We start from the raw sequence: 23,893 nt of genomic DNA on the forward strand, positions 1-23,893 counted from the left end.
TAGGACCACATAGCACGAGTGAATGTCCCACATTTAGAGTCAAATTCAATGGGAATTGCAATGCATGTGGTAAGTATGGCCATCAATCTAAAGATTGCATAGTACTTAAGCGAATGTTGGCAAATCAGGCACCACTAGCCTGGTCAAACACACCTCAAGTACCCGTGCTAATGCCTGCATAACCTGTCATCACAGCACATAGTTCCAAGGAATCCGAATGTAGTCCAGTCTGTGCTGCTACCACCACTAGCCTGGTCAAACACACCTCAAGTACCCGCGCCAATGCCTGCATAACCTGTCAAGCAACCGTCTCACAGCACATAGTTCCAAGGAATCCGAATGTAGTCCAGTCTGTGCTGTTACCACTGCCAGTGCTAGGACCACAACCTCCACATCCAAGGATTACCCTAATAAACCAGATGGGTTGTGAGTCACATAGTGCGTGTGGGGATTATGAAGAGGAGATAGACCCCACTGCTCCATACGAGATTGATACGTTTGAAATGACTCCCCAGTACTACATGGAGGATCATTTCGGGCAAGTCAAGCTTGTATATCAAGCGGCTGCTCACCACACAAGAGGGCAAAACCTTAATACCTTAGCAAGGAGACCACCTCTTCAATGCTACGAGTGTGGTGGACCGCATCGTGTAGTGAAGTGCCCTAATAGGCTACAAAAGATCGCTACTCAGATATAACCAAATCAAGGGAGCACATCAGGAATGCCGATACTTACATGTAATCGTTGTGGCATAGATCATTTGATTGCTCAATGCCCACATAATCCTAATGCACCCAAGATTATGCCATTGAATTTGGTTGAGGTCACCAACCAGGCACGAGGAACCATACCTGTTCGTACCTCGCGAATGTAGTTACATGGTCAATGCGTCAAAATCAAAACTACATTCTCGAAGAGAGGGATACTGCATCAATTGCTCGAGCAAAGAAAAAGAAAACGCGGTGAAAGAGATCGCTTAATGCCACCATCTCCAAGCCTAGTTTAAAGACTAACATAGGGACAGGAGACGACCCCGTGTATATGAATGATCCTGAAGATGTTTCCGATTCAATAGAAACCATGGGGACTAAAGCCACTACCTTAAGGGAGGAACCCACTCAGGAGCTCAACGAAGGAGAATCAAGCGAGTACATAAATAAGGGGAAACAGAAGGAAACTTCCTCGGCCCCACAACCAAGTCAGTTAATGCCCTCTCGACCACCCAAACTGACTGAGACTCCCCAAGACAAGCCACGTGGGCCAAAAATCCTCAAGAAAAAGATTGGAACTTACCCAAACCCAGTTGAGGAGATTGAACAAGTGCAACACTTAAGGGGTTTGGTGGAAGAAACACAAAGAGAACTGGAGCCAAACCCGAGAAAAATCAAAATTCCAGACACAGTGTTTCCTACGCAAGTTCAGCCTCATAGGAACCATAAACCGTTAGCTATACCCAGTATCATTCGGGAAGAAAGTGAGGATAGGACAGCAAGAAGTGGGCAAACACCCTTTTTTCTTGAAAGAATGTTTAGTGAGGGAATGCCTGACCCCATCGAAGAGGAAGTGATTCCATCTTCACCAGTCCCTAGTCAAGGGGCGATGTCTCGAAAAGTACCGTTGAATGTGTCTAAGCTAATGGATTTCATGTCCTCTGAAATCAAAACCATGATCATATCCAAATCATACAGAGATCCTGAGCTATTCTTAGCTCTTCAGGCATTTTTTAATGAAGAACTAAAGGCGGGGCTACCACAATTTGCAAATATGGATAGACCCGACACGCTTCAAGATGAAGGGGAACATTAGGATCTACAACCCAACCTAGATGAAGACTCGGTCGTTGAAATACCTGTGAACAAGTTGGGACAGTACTTTGAAGGTGACGAATCTAATGCCACCCTCCCCATTACTACCAAGGGATTAACTCTAAAGGGAATCCTTGATGGTGGTGCTGGCATGAGCATTGTGACTAAAAACTATTGGGAATCTATGGGAAGACCTCACCTTGAAGTCACAAACATAGTGGTTAAGATGGCAAATGGAACTATTGCTAAACCTATTGGAATGTTAAGGGACCTTAAGATCAAGGTTCTGGGGTACAAGGTAAGACATACCTTCATTGTAATGGATTTCTCCAAGCATCCTATGTCATATCAAATGATCTTAGGACGTCCTTTCATGAGGGAAGCACAAATGGTGCATGATTGGTCGAAAAACCATGTCTACTTACAATTCCAGGACTCTGTCATTCGAGTTGATCTTGAGAATGGTCGTGCACATCCTTTAGGAAGCAAGGTTATCATTGATAATCGATCGGATACCACTATTCACTCCGCCCCATTAAAGTATAGTCGTACTGCAAGAAGGTGGTAAAACCAAGAGTTAGCTCAGCAACAAAAGGAGGTGGAATTGAAAGAAAAAAGCATGGCACAACAAGAACCAGTAGACTTACACCCCACACCCGAGCATTTCAAATCATTCACCACCACAGCAGGGGAATGTAAAGTGGTCTACACAAAAGCCCAACGAACGCCTACCAATGGGAGTAGCAGTGTCTACGATGGCCCTACGGTAGTTAAGGAGATAGACTTAGCAGATACGTGTGAGGAGTCTAAACTAGTTTTTATTGCTCAAGACCTCACCCAGTCAGAGGAAGCTGCACTTAAGAAGCTTCTTAAAGAATTCAAGGATATATTTGCTTGGACATATCATGATACTCGGTGGTGCAACACACGATTCCAATGATTAGCACTGCTAAACCAGTCCAGCAACGTCCCTACCCAATGAATCCTAAGTACGCAAAGATTGTATAAGAGGAAATTGAAAAGCTTGTAAAATGTGGATTCATATACCCTATTGAGCACTCAGAATGGGTTTCTCCGATAGTCATCGTACCAAAGAAGAATGGGAAACTCAGAGTGTGCGTTGATCTCAAAAAGGTTAATGCAGCCACCAGAAGGGATCATTACCCCTTGCCATATTCTAAACATGTGCTTGAAAGAGTGGCAGGCAAGGAGGCATATAGCTTTTTAGATGGGTACTCGGGTTACAATCAGATCACAATTGCAGTCGAGGACCAAGCTAAAACAGCATTTATCATGGAGTTTGGAGTGTTTGCCTTTCGCGTCATGGCTTTTGGCTTGACCAATGCACCTGCAACATTCCAACGATTGATAAACACGGCCTTTAAGAAATATCTAAGGGACTTCTGTGAAGCTTTCTTAGATGATCTTTGTGTTCATTCCTCTTGGGACGAACACTTGATGTGTTTACGAAAAATATTTGAAAGGTGTAGATTATATCGCATCTCATTGAATCCTGTCAAATGCCAATTCTGGGTTAAACACGAAGTTATCTTAGGGCATATAGTGTCCAAAAATGGGATTTTCGCTGACGAGAGTTAAATCAAGGTCATTCTGGAATTACCCCCACCCACCAACTATAAGGGAGTCCAACGCTTTATGGGCCACGTTGGTTATTATCGAAGATTTATTCTATTCTTCACCGAGATAGCTCGACCATTGTATAAGCTTCTCATCGAGTTTATTTGGACCGAAGAATGTGACCATGCCTATGAGCTATTAAAGAAGGCCTTGGGGAGTGCTCCAATCTTGAGAATGCCTAACTGGGATTTACTCTTCCATGTGCATATTAATGCATCAAACTTTGCTATTGGGTGTGTGTTAACTCAACCTGGAGAACACAAGCTAGACTACCCCATTAGCTTTGCTAGTCGCGCCAGTTGAACGATGCTGAGATGAACTACACCACTACGGAGCGAGAAGGGTTGGCAATGATATATGCAGTAAGGAAATTTCGTTATTACCTCCCTTGCCACCAAGTTTGTTTTCTATGTGGATCATCAAGCATTGTTGTATCTGGTAAACAAACCATGCTCCACAGGAAGAATCACACGATGGCTACTGATTCTTCTTGAGTTTGATTTCACTGTTGTTGTGAGACCTGGCAAAAAACATGTTATGGCTGATCATTTGTCTCGCATACCTAACGGGGGTTGATGATGACTTACCTGACACTTCCCTGTTCATGGTGGAGACAATGCCTGAATGGAGTGAGAAGATTGTTAACTTTTTGGTTAATGGCTTTCCACCCAAGGAGCTTCGTAAAGATCTAGCTCGAAAGCTGATCAAAGAATGCGAACCCTATTGCCTGATAGTCGGGACTCTTTATAAAAGAGGAAAGGATGACGTTCTTAGGTGTTGTGCCCGAGAGGATGAGTATCTATACATTTTGCAAGAGGCACATATGGGTGTAGCCGATGGTCACTTCTCAGGAGACTTAACTGCGCGAAAGATCTTACAATCGGGGTATTGGTGGCCCACTATGTTCCAAGATGCATCACTCTTTGTGAAGGGTTGTGACGAATGCCAACGATACAAGAAACCCCAGAGGAAAGATCAGATGCCCCTACATCCAATCAAAGTAAACCAACCATTTGAAAAGTGGGGTTCAGACTTTGTAGATCCAATTAGCCCAGTGGCCCGAAACACACAATCTCGCTATATTATTGTGGCCACTGACTATATGACCAAATGGGCTGAAGCGAAAGCGACACGTAAAGCAGATGCGAGGATAACAGCCAAGTTCCTCTTTGAAAATATAATCACACGCTTCGGTTGTCCTTTTGAACTTGTGAGCGACAATGGTACGCATTTTATAAATGAAGTGATTAAGGAGCTCACAACAAATTTCATGATATCCCATCATAAATCTACTCCTTATTTTACTATCCGCAAGCGAATGTTCAAGCCGAGAGTACCAACAAGACCTTAATCTCTGTTTTGACAAAGACAGTTGAAGGTCATCACACAGATTGGGATCTAAAGCTTACAACAGCTTTATGGCTATCGTACTGCATACAAAGTGGCTATTAATTGCACACCATTCAAAATGGTATATGGCCAAGAAGCGGTCATGCTGTGGGAATTTGTCATTCCTAGTCTTCGTGTTACTACTCAAGAGGGTTGGGATGGTAATCCCTTAATAGAGTGTCTATATATCCTTGAGCGGCTAAACGAAGAAAGACAATTGGCTGTATACAATGTCCTTGTGGAGAAGGATAGAAGGAAAAAATGGTTTGATCGCCACCTGAAAGACAAGGACATCAAGGTTGGGGATAAAGTCCTGATGTATGGAGTGCGTAACGAAAAGAAGAAGCTCAAATATGTTGGTAAGGGACCGTATAGAGTATGTGAAATTACCCTACAAGGTACCATCCGAGTGGAGACTCTCGACAGAGTTGAAACCATTGGATTCCTTAATGGGAGTAAATTCAAAAGATACTATGACCTCCTGAGCCAAGAGGAATTACATGCAATCCATCAAAAGAAGGCAGCTAAAGAACAAGCTGAGCTTAAGAAGATACAAGTGAGAGTTGAAGCCAAAGAACGTCAACAGCATGCTAAGCACCAACGAGAAGCCAACTTGGGGATTACACAAGCATTTTTCGAGGAGGCAGACGAGGATTCGCTGGAATCTGACCCGCCTCTAAGATACCCAATTGAGTTGCAGAGTCCTTACGGGGAGGTGCTGTATAATGCATTATTGGATACAGGAGCTCAACACAATTTGCTATCATATGGCGTGTGGTGTCAACTTGGAAAACCACCTTTATCCAAGAGTGCTATCCAAGTTAAAGGAATCAACAAGAAGAAAACCCCTGTCTCAGGAATTCTGCACACTCCAGTTGCCTATGACAAGGGGACCGTAATTCAAAGCTTTTTGGTTATGCCTGCGGGTACCATGGAAGGGACTGTAAACTTAGGGCGCAAATGGATGATGGCCACCAAGTGCAATATTGATTGGGCAACCAGACGAGTCACAATGCAAGAACCAACACTAGGTCTGACCGCTCAAAATCCCGCTCCTAAGCCATCAACTCTGGACAAAATGCTAGATAATTGATTGTTTGCCACCCCTCTAACGCTTCAACACCAAGAGTGGAAACATGCAGGGTGGTCTCTAAAGCTCCGCTTACTATGCCAAAGAGTACATACAAATGGGTCCCAAAAGCTTCGTTAACAGCTACTTCCCCTGCTCAATCTCGTTCAGACACAAAGCCTCGTAGGAGGAAAGCAGCTACCCACCCGAAAAAGGGCAATGTGACATCACGATGGATCCCTAAAAAATTATTAGTAGCCCAAGGGTATTACGAAGGGAATGACCAAATTTGGTTCCCTAAGCATAAGCTGAATCCCTCTACATCACCTGTAAAACCTTGCAAACCAAATGTTGCCACCCCAACGCGACAATTTAAGACTGGGTAAGGGAAAGGTAACAGAGTGCTCCGCACCACTTCTTTCAGAGTTAGTTTGGATTCCCAAACGATATCGATCATTACCACCTAGCTCAGGAAGGGGGGAGCCACATGAAGCTTCTAGCTCCTCATGCCAGGCACACGCTGATATAGAAGTTTCTACATGCTCTACACCTACTCTTGTCAACACCCAACAAAAGACCGATGAGTCTACGTCTCCCCTTATAATAGTATTGTCAGAAACCATTTCCTCCATTCGTCAATGGGAGCGTACACTAACATCTCTGCAATTGGATGTGGCCATGAGGGTCATAAAAAGCTATCTGCCCACATCACAACCTATGACCCACTGGACAAATTGGTTCTAAGAGGCTGCAACATCATTGCAAAAAATATGATCTACCCAAGGAAAGGGGGAGCATGTACTTAAGCTCGACATTCTAATGCTTCCTCCTTAACCTTCTCCCCTGACCATATTGCTAAATTCAAGGGGATGTATATATATAGCTTCATACACAGAAAAGAAAAGAAAAGAAAAGAAAAGAAAAAAATAGTAAAAAGAGCAAGAGCACATTAAGAGCAGAAATATCCATATATACAATCAAGAACTAGATTGACCTATCATAAACCTACTGATGCTATATCTGTGTTTGCAGATATGGCAGATGCACGATCATCATACACTTCATCCACTCCCACCTTTGGTGAGAGGTATCATCAGTACCTTTCTCAGATATTTCACATGTGCTATCCTCTAATTGAAACTGAATGGGATCATATAGATGTACTAGCCAGAGAGGAAAATGTTGAGGAATTAGAATGGCTAATTCGCCTATTGACCATGACTGACCCCTACTCCGTAGAGGACATATCCCCGATAGCCCAATGCTTTCCTTTTCCACAAGATGACTATCCTCGCATGGTTACATTCTTGATGAGTTTATGTGGATGGGAAAATGAAAAGGAAATATCTGACAATGATGAATGGATGGATGAAACTCATGGCACTACTGAGGTTGACTTTATTTATTTGGATGATGCGGATAGAGCCTTAGCCTTAGGGCTAGAGCCAGGACTCTACAACATCCTCTTACCGTATCCTCAGTAGTAGTGTGGTGACTGGTAGGCAGGTTAGTGTTTTCTAGTTTTTTCTAGTTTGTATTCCTTAAACGAGTCTTTAATTTTTCACACTGATGTGCCTATAGTGCTTGTTAGTTGGTTGTACAGGTGGAAAAGTTTGAGGTGGGTTCGCTTTCAAGTCCTAAGATAGCCGTAATGCTCATACATAAATATCTCATCAAATTGCAGGCATTTTTCTCATCGAATCAAGGAGATCTCCAAAATATAGGTGTAATTCTTCGATACCCACTCTCTTTCGTTTTTACTGTTTAATTAATTGCATGAACTATAATGCATGACCACATGGAAATTTTCAATGCACTACTTAGTTTTTGAAGTTGCTTGACGTGTTAGTGTAAATCATTAATGAGCTTAACTTTACTGGATATATTCCTAGGCAGCATGACGTCTTTAGTTAACCTTGGAATACGATTGTTTTAGGTCTAGGGTCAAACCATCTTAATGTTTGGCACCTGGGCATGTGTGTGTTGACCTCTAGGAGATAGCATTTACCCCTTTGTAGAAAGGATGCAAGACAAATTATAGTTCAGGAGTGAAGATCAAAAGAAATATTTTTTTTTTAAAAAAAAGCCTATAATAAATGGCAATACAAGTCTATGATGTGCTTTAATGTTGGCCTATCGCCTTATTGATACTTGGTAGGTGAGGAGCATTCTACTCCAGACCGATGCCTTGGTTAGTAGGGGGTAGCCTTGCCTAAGGTGAACTAATAGATTCCTGGATAATGCCTTGTGTTAAACATGGTACCAGGATCGATGTTAGTTTTGCCTTAGGAAGGTTGCCATTGTGTGTAAAAATTATCACGTGCATAAAAAAAATAAAGACAAAAGGCTCCTGTAACTTTGATGTTTCTTGTGTCCCTAGGCTCGTGGTATTAACATGTTCTTAGAGTAGACACAGTGTGGTCATCTGTTTATTTATTAAGCTTGGTGATTTTCCTTGACTTAGGCCAGTTATAAACCTTGATTAACCTTTGACACCTTGCTAACTCTTGATTTACTTCCAATAATTTTAAACTCCTGTTAATTTGCTACACTAGCTCATTCATGTGACCCCTTAAGCTAAGTCTCATAGCAACATCCATTGTGGTCTAACATGCTTGAATTTATACACTTTATATCTTTTGAATTCCAGCATACTTTCACTCTACTTCCCTGTTTTGCAGACGGTCTACCACAACAACCCTATCGAGCTTACCATACCATAGCTTCCGAGGACGGAATCTACATCAGGAAGGGAGGCATGTTAACCTATGAGACGGACATTGAGATGTACTATGTTTTACATCATGTAATTAGTTTAACTATTCTGAGTCATGGGCCGGGCTTGTCGACACCATATGCAAAGGATAAAGGGATTAGGTGTTCGCCCCGATGAGAGGCGCACCTTGAATATCAATAGGATAAGGGTTAGGATCGACCGGCCATGTATGGGCGCCCATGTGTGAACGGCCAAGTCACCTATAAGAGTCAAATGTACCCTAAAACCAGGATTCTCATGTGTTGAATACAAGAGTGCTCTTGCCTTATCCTCTTAGTTTCCTTCTCCTGCGTGTGTGCGAGAGAGAGAGAGAGAGAGAGAGAGAGAGAGCGATCGAGCACTGTGTAGTGGCACGGCGGCGGCGAGGCGGTAGAGCGGTGACGGTGGCTCCTCCTTCATGGCTGCGACGCGGGAATCCTTCACGGCGGCGGTTTGAGCGGTGAGTGACACACCTTTGCATTCTGTTTGAGCTTACTTTCCTGGTTGTATGCTTGTAGCCATTCGTGGCTCGCATACGGTGTTCGGCAAGTCCCCAGCTACAACCTATGCGGCAAAAGCGCACACTTAATTACACCAACTCAGTGTAATTAAGCCTAAATAATGGTAGATCTTTTAGTAAACGAAGATGGTGAATTGAGCCTTAAAATAAGAAGGAATTCTAAGGAATTACCCTCTAAAAAATTTAGTAAGCCAATAATTAGTTGAATGAGATAATTCTAGGGAGAGAAAAGCATATTCTAGAGAGAGAAGATATTACATGTGTATAGGGGCAATGTCCAACTTAACACATTTAAGAATAAATTGATAGCATAGAGATGGATGAACCTTATCTGGGAAGTACTTAGAGTTAGAACCCTTAGAATTATTAAAAAAAATGGTTAAATAGTTTTAGAGAGAGAAGATTTCTCTAGAAATTATCTCTCTTTAGAAAGGATATTATGTTCAAAGGGTTAATCCTTAATGTTAAATTCTCCTTTTGATTTTTTTTTTTGGAGAATACCTTGAGTCAAATGAAAGGAAGAAAATGAAGATGTGGATGTCATTTAGAGAAAGAACAAGACCCTTACATTTTTTTTAAAGAATGCCTTGAGTAAAATCAAAGGAAGAAAATGACTAAGTGGATATCATTTAGAGAAAGAACAAGACCCTTAGACTAAGTTCATAAGTAAAATTTCCTCCTTACTCTAGGATTTGACCAAAGAAGACCTTGAGGATAAAGGCCTAATCCAAATAAATTTTATGAGACAGAAAGAGAGGTAGTTAGACCTACGCATCTAATGGATCTAAATAGGTATTAAGGTCTTCCTTGGGCCTAAAGCCCTAAGTCATCGAATATGCTAGAAGTTTAGAATCCCCTATAGAGACCTAACAATGTTTATGATTTTAGAAATAAGAGATGCAAAGCCACTATAAGGTTTAATCCAGTATTGACCATAGTCTCAACTCTTAAGGATTATAGAAAGGTTATAAGGGCTCTCTGTAAATTCAAGTAATCTCCAAGAACTAGATATTATTCGTGAAATGGTGAAGACCTTGCCTAGACTTTATGGTGGCTAGAGTATCTATGATCGGGGTTATGGCTCGAGGATTGTGGAAGTCTTGTCAAACTTGCAAGAGTTTACCAGATTGTGGATGGTGTAGGCGCTTCATTCATGAAATGAGTGATACATGACTATTTAATCATGTTTTACTTGTTTATCTTGTATTCATTGTGAAATTATTTGCTATGATGCATGGGAAGGTACGGCACAGGTGTGTGGTTTGCCATGCAAATGTCGCTCCAACGGTGAGTCTTGTCACATGGAGACAGTTACCCAAGAACTTAACACCGGCGGATGTGTGTGTGCTCTAGACACAATTGGTGTGATGGATAAGGGGCAACTTTGGTTGTACTAGGCAGGGCAAGTTTTTGGGACTAGACGTGCGCGTCAGTTTCATGTGGCTTTTCAATAACTTGTTGGTTGGAGTGTTCATGGTATGCGTGCTAGAAGCGGCTCCTTGGATTTTGGCACGACTGTTAGATATTCATAGATGCGAGACTTGGGTGCTTCTCTGGCCAACATAGTGGTCTAAGAGTGTTCGGGCTCAGTAGTGCATACCTTCTTAGTCTAAGGAATACGTCGTGGTGTGCAGAGATATTGATGGATTTTGTAGTGATCTACAATGATTTATGATGATATATTCAAAGTATGGTGTATTTGAACATATTTTTTAGTTTTAGTTAAGTCTTTCTAGTAATTTTTATGTTGAAAAGAAATGTTTGTCATAGAGTGCATGTGTGAGCTCTGTATTCTATTGATGTGTGTGTGCATAATGGAAAATAGAATTTCAATAATGTGTGTGTGAGTTCATAATGGCTCCATAGGCCTAGTGGTGGAGGGCAATAGGTTAACCCATGGGATTATATAGGGGTAGGCCGAGTCTATAGATTTGGTCAAAGTTGATAAAGGATGCCTTAGGTGGACACGAATCCTGGGTGCTTTCTAAACCGAGAAACTAAACTTGATTGTAAACTTAGAAACTTGGGAAAAACCTGGGAATTAGCCTTAGATCATAGAGTCTTTAGCAAAATTAAGGTAGAACCGTTCCCTTCATAATCGAGGAATAAGATGTCATGTTGAGCCCATGGGAGCTGCCGATGCCTCTTATTTGTGAGAATTATACAATGGACTTCTTTTTTATCTTGGAGAAATTGTATTCAATTCCTATAGTAAAGTCTATTCCAACCATCTATGTTGAGAAAGCTATTGGATTATCGAGCGATAGGATATTGATGTATGGAGGCCCCGAGTGAGTTCGCTCTCCCCTTAGTTTATTCTTCAGCTATGGTTTCTCTTTTAGTAGAGGGTAGGGGTCTCACAGGATTCTACATGGAGTAGGAGTAGCGGATGTGGCTAAAGGTTTCTAGGTGGAGTTAGATCAAGATGCATGGTTAATCACACCTAGAGCACAAGGAGAAAGATTGTGCCCAATACATGTACCTTGCATGTGTGGTTAGAGGATTCTAGGTGAAGTAGGAGTAAGATGCATGGTTAATCACACCTAGAGCACAAGGAGTAAGATTGTGGCCAATACATACACCTTGCATATGTATCACACATCAAAATCATCGAATGATGTTCCTCTTTATGTGGAGTGTCTAGAAGATTTGAAAGCACAACCTCCTCAAAGGAGAGGCTAAGGGTGGACATGCTAAATGAAGGCTTAGTTTGTTACTTTGAGTGGAGTTTCTTTACATTTGAATATGTTCATTTTTCATTTATGCTTTCTCATCTTTTCTTTCTCTCTTGTTGCTTCACTTTAATATCAATGAGATTGAGGGTGCTTTTTTTCGTCTACTTTTTACTTGAGAGATAAGTTTAATGTGCTATAAAAAAAAGGAAAGCCTATTGGATGGTTTTAAATGTTTTTCAAGTCTAGTCTTGAAGGAGTGACTACAAGAATGTTGGATTATAAAGTCTCTACAATGAATTTATCTTTGCATGTTTATGTCTTTATTGAGTTCACTCTCCTAATGTTAATTTATATTTGTCAATTGAGTGCACTCTCCTGATGTTTATTTATATTTGTATTTGTCAATTTTATGTAAATTCAAAACTTAAGACATGTGGATTGAGATTATAGGTTTTCTTTCAAGTACACAAGGACCTCACTTCTAAGAAAATTCCCATATAAGGATTTATACATGTGGGATTGAAAAATTTACATGTTTTTGCCAATAACAACTTCTAAGAAAATTCCCATATCAGGCTTCATACATGTGGGATTATAAGTCTATTTTACATGTTTTTGTGACCAATATCAACTTTTGTAATGATTCATACTTCTAACATGATTTTTAGTGTTTGTGCTACAAACCAGATACGTTCGAAGCTAATAAACAATATACCAAATGTAAAGAATATAAGTAGAGTGAATTAGGTGATATGTATTTTTAACGTGTTTTTTAATATTTGTGCTACAAGTCAAATACATTGGAGCTAATAAACAATACACCTCATGTAAATGTAAAGAATGTAAGTAGACCTAATTATGTGATCTTATAAGTTTCTTTTTAATTGCAGTATTGGGTTCATGTGTAATGTCAAAAAGGATCATGTGTCATGTACTTGTGATTTAATATGAAATATTTCACATCTTCTTTCATTAAGGAAATGTCCAAAAGGACCATGTGTCTTTGTGCTTGTGATTTAATATGATATATTTCACATCTTCCGATAAAGAAATGATGTGCTATTTGAGATCAAAATTTTATTGACACAACATCTTGAATGTTCTCATCATCAATGACAAATGCCTAGTAGCAATTCATAATGGACTTAGGAGTTTGTCATCATACTTGTTGTGAGTAACAAAGTCATGATGCTATTCCACTTTGCAATGTTTTTTTTTTTGTTTTTGAATTTTTTGTTAATAAAGTGTTTTTGTAAAAGGCAATTTAAACATAATAAATGGAAAATCAATATAACACAATGAATAAAGTTTATTTGAATCATTATTGAAAGTGAAACAAATTAAGGCATGTTGTCTACATTGAAATGCTATTCACTGAAAGTCTTATGGGATAACCTTCACTCGAACTCCCCTTTAGAGTGAATGTTCTTAACATGTATAAAGTGCATTTAGCATGTTGTTCAATGTAAGTGTTACGATAATGTAGGCCTTTTTTCAATCCCACATATTATGTTATACTTAGAAAAATGGTATGGTAGGAGCATTGATAACCAAGCACTACATTTAGAGAAAACTATTAAAAACTGTATGAAATTATGCATACAGGGACTTGATGGGGCACTTTGAAGCTCTTTTACTTTACACTTGATGGCTTATTTCGAGATGATAGTTTATCTTTTAAAGTATTTGCTAAACAAAAAGATGCACTTGTTTGCATATAAGCAGGCTCTAAATGTACTTTAACTTAGAATACATTTTCCCTTAGGTTCAATTTATGTTTTATACATGCACACAACATCCAAGTGAAATGCATATCTAATAAAATAAACAATCAAGTTATCATAAGGGTTACCTCAAATGCTTTCAATGTCAAAAAGAGGGAAAGTTTTATGTAAAAGGGATGCCATGTGAAGAACTATTTAATTGTGAAACATTTAAAGTCACATTCAAAAATTAAAGCTTTAGATATATGCTTTTTTTAAAAGTGAAAATCTTAAAGTCACATTTAAACATTAACTCTTTGAATAGATGCCTTTTTTTTAGTGAAAAGTTGTTAGAGAGAAAGAACACAAACATGCCATGGAGGATCACATCCTTTATTATTTGCTAGCCACAACTATTAATTTGTGGAGAACCACATCCTTCATTATTTACTAGCCACACCTATTAATTCATCACGACTTACACAGTAGGAGGACAAGCTACACACCACACTCTTAAGGAAAATGGTTAATACCATATAGCCCATTAAAATGAAGGGTTTTCACACTAAGCATCCCGATCCATCTCATCCTCTTATTCTAGTTCAACAAAATAAACATGGTAATTGGAAAGACTTTACATTTTTTCTTCCATTTTCAAATTCTCAAATTGATTATATTTAGTCCTCTTAGTTGAGAATGACACCATCTTACTAATTTCTTCCATTTTCAAATTCTCAAATTGATTATATTTAGTCCTCTTAGTTGAGAATGACACCATCCTACTAATTTCTTTGATCGTTTGAATTGAACTTGGAACATGCCTTTTAGCCACCACAAAAAATATTGTATGATTGGTAATGGCTAGCATTGATAAGGAGAAAATTGCATAAAAAATACTTTCTCAAGCTAGGCAAAAAATTATAATAAAAGAGCTTTGGGATCCAAGAAAACTTTAAGCCCTTAGCCTAATATTTTCTTGACAATTTGTAGGTAATCAATTATGCTATAAAGAGGGGTAGAAATTGTCAAAATGTTTTTAACATGGGGGGGGGGGGTTTGCCCATATGATTTGGAATTTCCTTTAGCTCAAATAAATTGATTTTGAGAAAAACAAGCTTCTCCTTAATTGCTACCTACCTTAAAATCATACAATAGACTTGAGCACTTACGTCACTTAAAATTTTACCCTTATGAAATGAGCCATGGGTTTTATATATTGATTTTGGTATAGCAAATCCCTATTGTGTTTTGACTCATATATTAAATTTTGTAAAAAGCCAAATTTTAACTACACAAGTAGAATGTTACATCATCTTGATATAGTAAACTTAGCTCAAATTTTTTCCCTCATGAAATGAGCCATGGTTTTGATGTATTGATTTTGGTATAACAAATCCCTATTGTATATTGAATTTTGTAAAATGCCAAAGTTAAAATGTACAAGTAGAAGGCTACATCTTCTTGATATAGTAAACTTAGGTCCTTTAGCTCAAATAATTTGACTTTGAGAAAAACAAGCTTCTCCTTAATTGCTACCTACCTTAAAATCATACAATGGACTTGAGCACTTGCGTCACTTAAATCTCTGCCCTTATGAAATGAGCAATGGTTTTGATGTATTGATTTTGGTATAGCAAATCCCTACTGTGTTTTGATTTGTATATTAGCTTTTGTAATATGCCAAGGTTTTAACTACTCAAGTAGAATGCTACATCTTCTTGATATAGTAATCTTAGTTTTGTGCTATTTGTGGAGGGTACGCAAAGCATTCATATGGATGGTTGATTTATTTTTAAACAAATGATGGGCCATATGGCTAGAAGCATGAGCCATGCAAAATATATTGACACTTCATGTAGGTGGGCTTAAATAGACTATCCACTTGTACACCAGATGAGGTTCATGTACATGCAAAATATATTGACACTTCATATAGGTGGCTAAATAGACTATCCACTTGTACATGATGAGGTTCACTTGTGGAAACATAGACTATCCACTTGTACATGATGAGGTTCACTTGTGGAAACTCTAATGCAACTATACTATAGTCACATCCACACTTGCATACTGCATACTGAGCTTGTGGTTTCATTATTACATGCAAATGTACAAAAGTGAGACAAATACCCCTCATTGATTGGTTAGTTGTTACTAGAGGACTCATAGAGTTGGTGATGATGAAGCACATATTAACACAAAATCATAGCTAAGGTTGATAGAGTTGGGTGGATGAGCCCTCCAGAGATGTCACAAAGGATTCTACATAGAGGAGGAGCACCATGTGTGGTTTATTATGCCTAGAGCATGAGGTTGGTGGACACACATGCACCCTACGTCTTGAATTACACATCAAATCATCAAATGGCTTTCCTCTTTATGAGGAGGAGCACCATGTGTGGTTTATCATGTCTAGAGCACAAGGTTGGTGGACACACGTGCACCCTACATGAATTACACATGAAATCATCAAATGACTTTTCTTTTTATGAGGTCAGTGTCTACAAGATTTGAACCCAAAACCTCCAAAAGGAGAGGTCAAGGGCGAAAATGCTAATTGGAGGCTTAGGGAGTTTACATATGACAACAAGAAATCCACGTATGTTTGAGAATCATGGTCACCAGATCAGTTGGTGGTGGACAAGGGAACTCGTTCCTTGAAGCCCTTGCTTGATCATCATCACCCGAGAAATCCATGTATTGTTGGAATGTTGAGAGGTCTGCGAGGATGAGGAACAGATCTTCCTGGTGAAAGCTAGCTAGAAAAAAATCCATGTATGAAACAGATGGTGGACATTGTGTGGAGGCCTCCACTTGTCCATCATCAAGTGAGCCAGAACACTTCACATGGGGTGGTATTCACAAATCTTATTAAGGTATAAGAAAAGGAAAAAATATATTGAAGGGTACAGAGTACAACAATGATGGCTTACTTGGGAGGGTCATTAAACATTCTATACGTTAGGTGTTTACAAATCTTATTAATCAACAACATTCTTGGTGTAAATGGACTTGCAATTCTTCCCCGTCTGTGACCTCCCTGGTTAAACTGTTGGGCTATGGCGTGTATGGAGCTCTGGCTGTGAGAGGGCGATTTTCAGCGAAGCCATGTGCGGCGGATCCATCATCTCCACCATCATTCCGGCAGCAGCCGAGGCGGAGTGGGCCAAGTGGGCGGAGCTGTTGCAGGATCTGCCCATCTCCGCAGAGCTCAGCTGCTCAAGAAAGGAAGAAAACCTCTTCCCCTCCTGCATTCCAGATGGCTTCGAAGACATACTCTCTGACGAGCCCTTGGTGCAGGCCGAACATCAGCAATATCGCAACAATGCTGTCCTTCATTCCTTGCCTTCCTGTCCAGGTACTTGTCTTCCCAATTCCGGATTTTTTTTAAATTAAAAATAAATAGCCGGTTTTTTCTGTGTTTGGCCCGGTGCCCCCTTTTTTTCCCTGCAGCTTTACCTGGATTTGTAAATGTGTGTGTGTGTGTGTGTGTGGAGCTTTCTTCTTTCTCCATGTTATTTCTGTACCTTTTCATGGAGTTCTTTTCTCCTGATTCTTAAATCCCTTCTTCTTTATTTTATCTGCTTAACATTGACTCCAATCATATACATTTCTGTGTTTTTCTTCTCTGGAGCTCTTAGTTTCCAAATTCTGCATGGTTAACTTGTATGTTTTCTTTCATAACTTGTATGTTTTCTCCTCTGGAGCTCTTAGTTTCCAAATTCTGCATGGTTAACTTGTATGTTTTCTTTCATAAAAATTTATCCAGGTTCAACTAAATTTTTACGCATTTCTCTTATCAGTTTTTTGTTTTTCTTAGAGCTTTTCCCATGCCTGCTACTCTTGGTGGAGCTTTTAGGGGTTTATTCTGCTGTTTGTTTCTTTATTTCGTAGGGTTTCATTTTTATGAGTAAGTATGGTGCTTTTTTTTTTGTTTTTATTAACGCTCTTTAAGTTGGGTGATGTTCTTTTGTTCATTTTGGCTTTGCTGTAATAATAGGCTCTGCAGTAAATGCAAATCCTAGGCAGAGGAAGCATGTATACAGAGGAATCAGGCAGCGGCCATGGGGCAAATGGGCCGCAGAAATCCGAGATCCCCAGAAGGGCTCAAGAGTTTGGCTGGGCACATTCGACACTGCCGAAGAGGCTGCTCGAGCTTATGATGTTGCAGCTCGAAAGATCCGTGGAGTCAAAGCAAAGGTGAATTTTACTGAAGAGATCGTGGATGAAAAGCAAGCAAAACGGAAGAGGGCATTGAGTCAGGAAATGGGCAGCAGCAGAACAGCTTCTCCTTTGACTCCATCCTCCTTGAATGGTAAAAAGTGTAAGAGGCCATGTCTTGTGGGTGAGTCTTCCCTGCCTGTCTTACAGTCTACACCTATGAATTATCATAAAAACGAAGGTGATTATGTGCACACTTGCAAGATCCTGGAGCTAAAAACATTCAAGTCACTACCTGTTTGTGGTGGGAGCTTTGCAAGTTCTTATCAGCTTGCTAACCCTGATGTTGAAAGCTGCGTTACCCTCGAGTCAGAATGTCCTGCAAGGATGAGCAACTCCTTGGAGAGCTCAACTGTTGCCTGTGTTGACAGCAGTGCTAGAGGTTCTTGCAGTTTGTCAGGCTCACCAACAGTTGATGCAGAAGAAATCCCTGCTACAAGCAAGAACAGTGGCAGCTTGCATGGCCCAAGGAAGCCCCCTAACTCTCTGAATGTGGTCCACTTGCCTGGCCAAGAAGTGAGCTCCACATGGTATCAGTCCTTGGACTTCAAGAACCCTATGTCCGCCTTGGAGTCGGTTGAAAAGAGGCAAGTGGACACCTCTCTAGGTAGGTTCAAGCCTTTCCTGGCAGCTGGGATACCATGGCATTTTGACAGCTCTAGATTGTTCGAGCTCCGGCATGCCCAAGAGAAGGCCCTACTTGATGCGCTACTGAAGTTGCTGCCACCTTCCTTAGACATGAAACCACCACCATCTTCATCTTCTGCTGTTACCTTAAATCATACTAATACTGATGAAGGCTCTGCATTGTCGTGAGATCGTGGAGTGACCTGCTAACTTCTCATGCATGCAAATAAAACAAATCTAACACATCAGGATTTGCTGTTGACATTTCCCACTAAACACATGTTCATGAGAAGGGTACTGCTGCGGCTCATAGTAAAAAGCTCTTTTGGTCACCTTGGCTTATGTAAACAAGGCATAATGCAGGTATTTTGATTATTGTATTGTTTTTGGATTGACAATGTGGTTTAAGATATCAACACTTTTTTGAGTTCTACAAAAGACGCATTATGAAGTTGCTAACTTTAGTTGGTGGCCTGTTTTTGTTCAGAGTTGTGATTCTTTTAATGCTCATCTCGTTTATGAATGTATCTTCATGGCTCACACCCTTCATACTCAGTGGCTAGTGCACACTCCTGGCTTTGTTTCTGATACTTTTCTTTACTGCCCCTACAATCTGTCTAGTCTGTGGCATCACTAGGCTTGCTTTGCCCCAGCAGGGCCTCTACTTGTTTAGCCCAATTGGTGCATCAGGAATGTGTTTGTGTGTGTGCGTGATTTTACATTAGTATGTGATCCTAAGCTTCAGAAGTAAGATTTCTATATGTGCAATGGAAGCGAAGGTTTGCCGACAAGATTGGGATCAAGTCGAAGGTACTAAGTTTGTCCTAACGAGCCAGGCTTTGCAGATGAACCAATTGATTAGAGATGGATTAGCAATTGATATGCAACGTCTCAATCAATTATAATGGGTAGGAATGGGAAGCATACTCTTGTAAGTAGAGTATTTTCCTAAAATGGAATATTAGTATTAACAGGTGGTTTTAACAATAATCTTTTCAGTGCTACATGAACTCAAATTCATTTTGGAACCTCAACGAATCATCTATCCAATTCAATAGTTAGGCATTGCACTGATCATGTGAATGTAAGGTTTTTTCCCTTTTCCCTCTTAGAACGGTAATTTTCTATTTTCAAAGCCATTCATTCACCTTGGCGTGGGGTGAGTCACCAGTTCTAGCCTGATTTCTCTAAACTTAATCCAAATATTTCTATTCCTGTGATGCCTAACTATGGGCCAATCAGATAAGAATTTGCTTGTGACCAAGCCTCTTGTTCTTGTCGCAACCAACTTAACCTTAACTCGTTCATGTGATTGCTATCAATGTCTCACCTACCCTTTCCTTATTAGGCTGAGTGACGCGTTGATAGCATCCATTTATTCTTAGTTGGAGAGTGAAATGTGAATGCCATTGTGATCACGTGTACCTTGTGTTGAGAGAGAGAGAGATTGTTCACTCCAAAAGAATATTCAATCTAAATCAATATAATGTTTAGAGCATGGAAGATCACGTGTACCTTGTGTTGAGAGAGAGAGATTGTTCACTCCAAAAGAATATTCAATCTAAATCAATATAATGTTTAGAGCATGGAAGATCTCTTCATGCCTTTCAAGGGAAGAGTGAAATGTACAAATCAAATGTTTCTGCAAGCAATAGATTGTTCAAGACTGTTGCTCTTTTGGAGTTTTAAAGTCCTAAATGAGAGCGAATCTCTCTCAAGGCTTTTGTTTCCCTGCTTACACAATTGTGCTTACCTTTTCTAGGTCTGTTCTTGTTTTGCTTTAGTTGAGATGGTGCTAATGCCTTTGATATTCAAGCTTCGGAGTTCTTTGATACTTTTCACTGCAATACACTCTTCTTTGGTTTTATGAATACGATTAAGCATGGTAATTACTTGGCCATGTGATGGCACCTATGAAGTTCATGTCACAATTGATTGCTAGCATTTACGCTATCATTGTCGGGTCAAGACCCTACACTTCAGCGATTCTGGGTCACCTAGCCAGCATCATCTAGCCAAAGAGTTTGGAAGGCTTTTGAACAAGCGTCAGGAGAGCCTACTGCTATTGACAGTGCAAGAAAGACTTAGCTACATGACCTACAGTATTGATGTGCATGCTTACGCCAATGCATAAATGAAAGCTCATAACATTAAAGTGCATTACATATGATATACACAGTTATATAATGGTCATCTCATAGATAGAACTCAATATATAGAGAGCTTGAATCCATTTAGTAAAGACACAGTCCATTTCTTACAAGACTCATCTCATTAGCAAACTAGCAACATGCCCGCTGCACAACGCAATACTCTCTCTCTAATTCCTCTCAACAAGAGTAAGTCAGTCTCTCTTCTCTCTCTTTTATACTACTGACCAGCTCTCTCTTCTATCATATGAACAAGCTTTTTGTCCCTCTTCGGTCATTTGAGTACTACCTATTGTAAAAGGTTGTAACAATGCAAGATTGTTGACTCATGATGCATTAGTTACCGGTGAGGCCACTAAGCATTCGTCAAAGCGGTGGTGAATTGTGGGGCTCTTCACCTGCCAAACGCTTGGCACGCTCGGTGGACATTGCGCTAGCAGTCGAACCCATCCTTTGTCTCCAAAGACTTCATAAATTTTTTTCGAATCCATTCCAGGTCTCAAATCAATCAGATCCAGTCCCATTCTTTCCCACTTGGGTGAATTGGATTTTAGGTAGATTTCGGGGTGCCTCAATACGTGGCACCCCATTTGACCGGGCCCATAGCCGGTAGCCGGCCCCCGCCCGCCTATGTATAGACATCGGGTTGTATACATGTGCAAACATGGATTTGTCATGGTTGTGCCACATGTGCTTGGGATGAGGGAGGTACTGTATTCGAATCCCACCTCCCACATGTCTATACATGTGATGTCTAGACATGTGTTTGTACATATGTTTGTACCATTTTGCACGGACCAATGTTTGGACATGGCACTGGGACTTAGAAAAATTTCTAAGTCTCTAAGTCAGATGACCGGCTACCAGGGTCAACAGGGTGCCACGTATTGAGGCACCCCGAAATCTACCTAAAGCCGGTGAGTTGGTGCATTGACGTTGCAAAATACGAATTCTATGTTTGTTCTTGTACTGTACTTGGATTCATATTCTCTTCGGGGGCATGTCCAAATCCGGCTTCTCATCGGGCCTCCTATGCTCCACTTCTACCACCTTGGCTTGTGGAAAATCAAGTTGTCCTAAACATGGTTGACAGCACAGCCATGTTGGCAGCAAACGCATGAGGCTTTGTGTATATTTTGAAGCAATGGCATCATCATAATACATCTGTTGTTATGGGACCTTTGCTCTTCTCTTGCCACCAGTGCTTGAGGCCCACTCGTACGAAGGCCTTCCAGATTATTCCAAGTATTGCCACGCTTGCTTCCTTGCTATCACGGAGGTATTTGTGGTTTTGTAGAGGTCAGTTAGTAGCCAGCAGACTTTATCTTGCTCCCTCCTGGCCCCCAACTAAGTTTGGAAATCTAGGTGCAGGGCATCCTTGTCTTCCAGATCCTTGGAGTGCTTCCACAACACCAGCTCCTTTCCTTTCCTTTCCCTTCCCTTTCCAGCTTTACAGCCGCCTTCTTGCCTTCGGACTTCAACAGGCTTTGGAACTTGTTTTGTAGTTTGTCGTTTTGCTCCTTCAATGCTTCCTTATCAGCCCTGCTCTCTCAGAAGGTTGGAGGCTTGGCATTTCTCTCGACTGTCCCCCTCAGTTTCTTCAGTGCCTTCTTGTGGTGGCGCACCATTTAGTCCTTTGCCCAAATCTTTGCATGTGGGAAAGGGTCCTTCCATCACACTTTTGAGCTTCTCAGGTATCCCTCTCACATTGCTTGGAGCTCTTCAACTGCATGCTCCTCCCATTCCTCCATCAGGGCTGTATCGAGCTTATACACTTCTGCATGGGTCTTGGCTTCATAAACTATAAGCTTGGCCTCTATCTGTATCAGCTCAATTTTATCTTTGTCTACCCTTGCTGTATGCCCTTCACCACCTCCAGGTGCTCCTTTAGCACGGCGTCTGTCTTTTGCTAGGTTGTTGTGGCCTGCATCCAGCCCGCCCTTGTTGATTTGTCTTGTTTCTTACTCATTTTGCCACCTTCAAGGTCTCAATTTCTTTTGCCATGCCTTTGTTGGTTTCATGCAATTTGCATTCGGATCTTTTTGTGCTGCTCTGCAGCTCCACCTTTAGGAGTAGCAGCTCTTTGTCGTCCATTCCTACTTTGATTTCTCTTTCCTTCAAGGCCTCCTTGAGCCTCTGGATCTCCTTGGAGCTGTCACCATTTGGCCACCCAATTGGTTCACCCGCGCTTTCTCATTATATATGTACATTGGACTAGTGTCCATGGCAATTGTATATGCCGGGGATTGATGCCACTCATGTGATACTGTAGAATTCGCTTTCCGTTGGGACTTGTGCCTCTGTGTACATGGTGAGAAATGCCTGGTGGATTGGTATTCCATTGGGTTTGGTACTTCGTGTACTTGCTTGGAGCACGTCTATTTTGGTATAGTCTCATGAACGGGGATTGTCCATACCGATGCTGCATTGCATAGCATCTTTATATGCTTGCTTGCAATTGAAATTGTATGTTGTTTTCATGCTTGCTTGACCAATGTGTAGTTCCGAGTAAGGGGACGCCCGCCCGTGAACCGTGCGTGTGAAACTGTTTGTTGAGATGGTTATGTGGCATGTGACAGGTGGTAAGTATTGGTCATAAACCTAACCTTAGGAATTAGCACTAATTTATAAGTGAGTGTGTATACACTTCATTAAGTTTTGGGCCACCTAAACTAACTTATAAATTATGACTAGCTTGGTGTTCACACACACTGATGTCCCGAGGTGGACAAAACCCAATGTCCACTGCCCAGACCTCATCTCCTTTGTACAAAGGGAGTAACCAGCCATGTGTCTGTTCTAGCTTGCACCACATAGCATCTACATGACATCTAGAGTGGAAAACTCACCACCTCACTCTTCCCTCTCTCTCTAGAAGTAGGTGCCTCCTTCATGAGGCCTCTTGGGCTGTACTTTTTATACTTTACCCAACTCCATATCCAAGCTTGCTAGGTGTTTCCCAAGCTTCAAAGAGTATTTTCGAGTGCTATTCACTCTCCTACACACTCTCAATGAGACTGAAATTCAGCAAAACAACTCTCTTTCTTGTTGTAATTTCTAGTCTTTTCCTTAATTTCAGCCTTCCTTTCTCAAGTTAAACCATAGGAAGCTTTCCTAGGGTTCCCTTCATCCTCTTGAAGACTTTTGTCTATAGCGAAGAATTGTGACAAATCGAAGATTTCAACATTCCAAGCACTTCCATTTGCGCGAAGACTTTCGCTGTCATCGACTCTACTTGCAATTGGTTATCTTTTATGCTTAAATATGGAGGCAAGTAGCAAGAGGGAGGAACCGGATTCCAAGATCACATACCCTGTGTAGTGTTCGCTTGTCCTACGTG

At 40.7% G+C, this 23,893-nt stretch overlaps 1 protein-coding gene across 1 annotated transcript; it reads left to right on the forward strand.

The window, feature by feature from the left end:
- Positions 1 to 16,364: 16,364 nt before the first annotated feature.
- On the forward strand, positions 16,365 to 18,841 carry LOC147603955 (uncharacterized). The gene is made up of 2 exons (XM_086795987.1): positions 16,365 to 16,913; positions 17,556 to 18,841. The coding sequence occupies exons 1-2, from the start codon at positions 16,664 to 16,666 to the stop codon at positions 18,590 to 18,592; spliced, it is 1,287 nt and encodes a 428-aa protein (XP_086652113.1). The 5' UTR covers positions 16,365 to 16,663; the 3' UTR covers positions 18,593 to 18,841.
- Positions 18,842 to 23,893: the final 5,052 nt, after the last annotated feature.

Source organism: Cibotium barometz, chromosome 63 (assembly GCF_041138505.1).
Source record: "Cibotium barometz isolate CiBa-2024 chromosome 63, ASM4113850v1, whole genome shotgun sequence".
Taxonomy (NCBI): domain Eukaryota; kingdom Viridiplantae; phylum Streptophyta; class Polypodiopsida; order Cyatheales; family Cibotiaceae; genus Cibotium; species Cibotium barometz.

Bases quoted from the DNA above. Each gene is read 5' to 3' on its own strand.
- LOC147603955 (XM_086795987.1), top strand. From the start codon at position 16,664: ATGTGCGGCGGATCCATCATCTCCACCATCATTCCGGCAGCAGCCGAG. The intron at 16,914-17,555 runs GTACTTGTCTTC...CTGTAATAATAG, and splicing joins TTCCTTGCCTTCCTGTCCAG to GCTCTGCAGTAAATGCAAAT.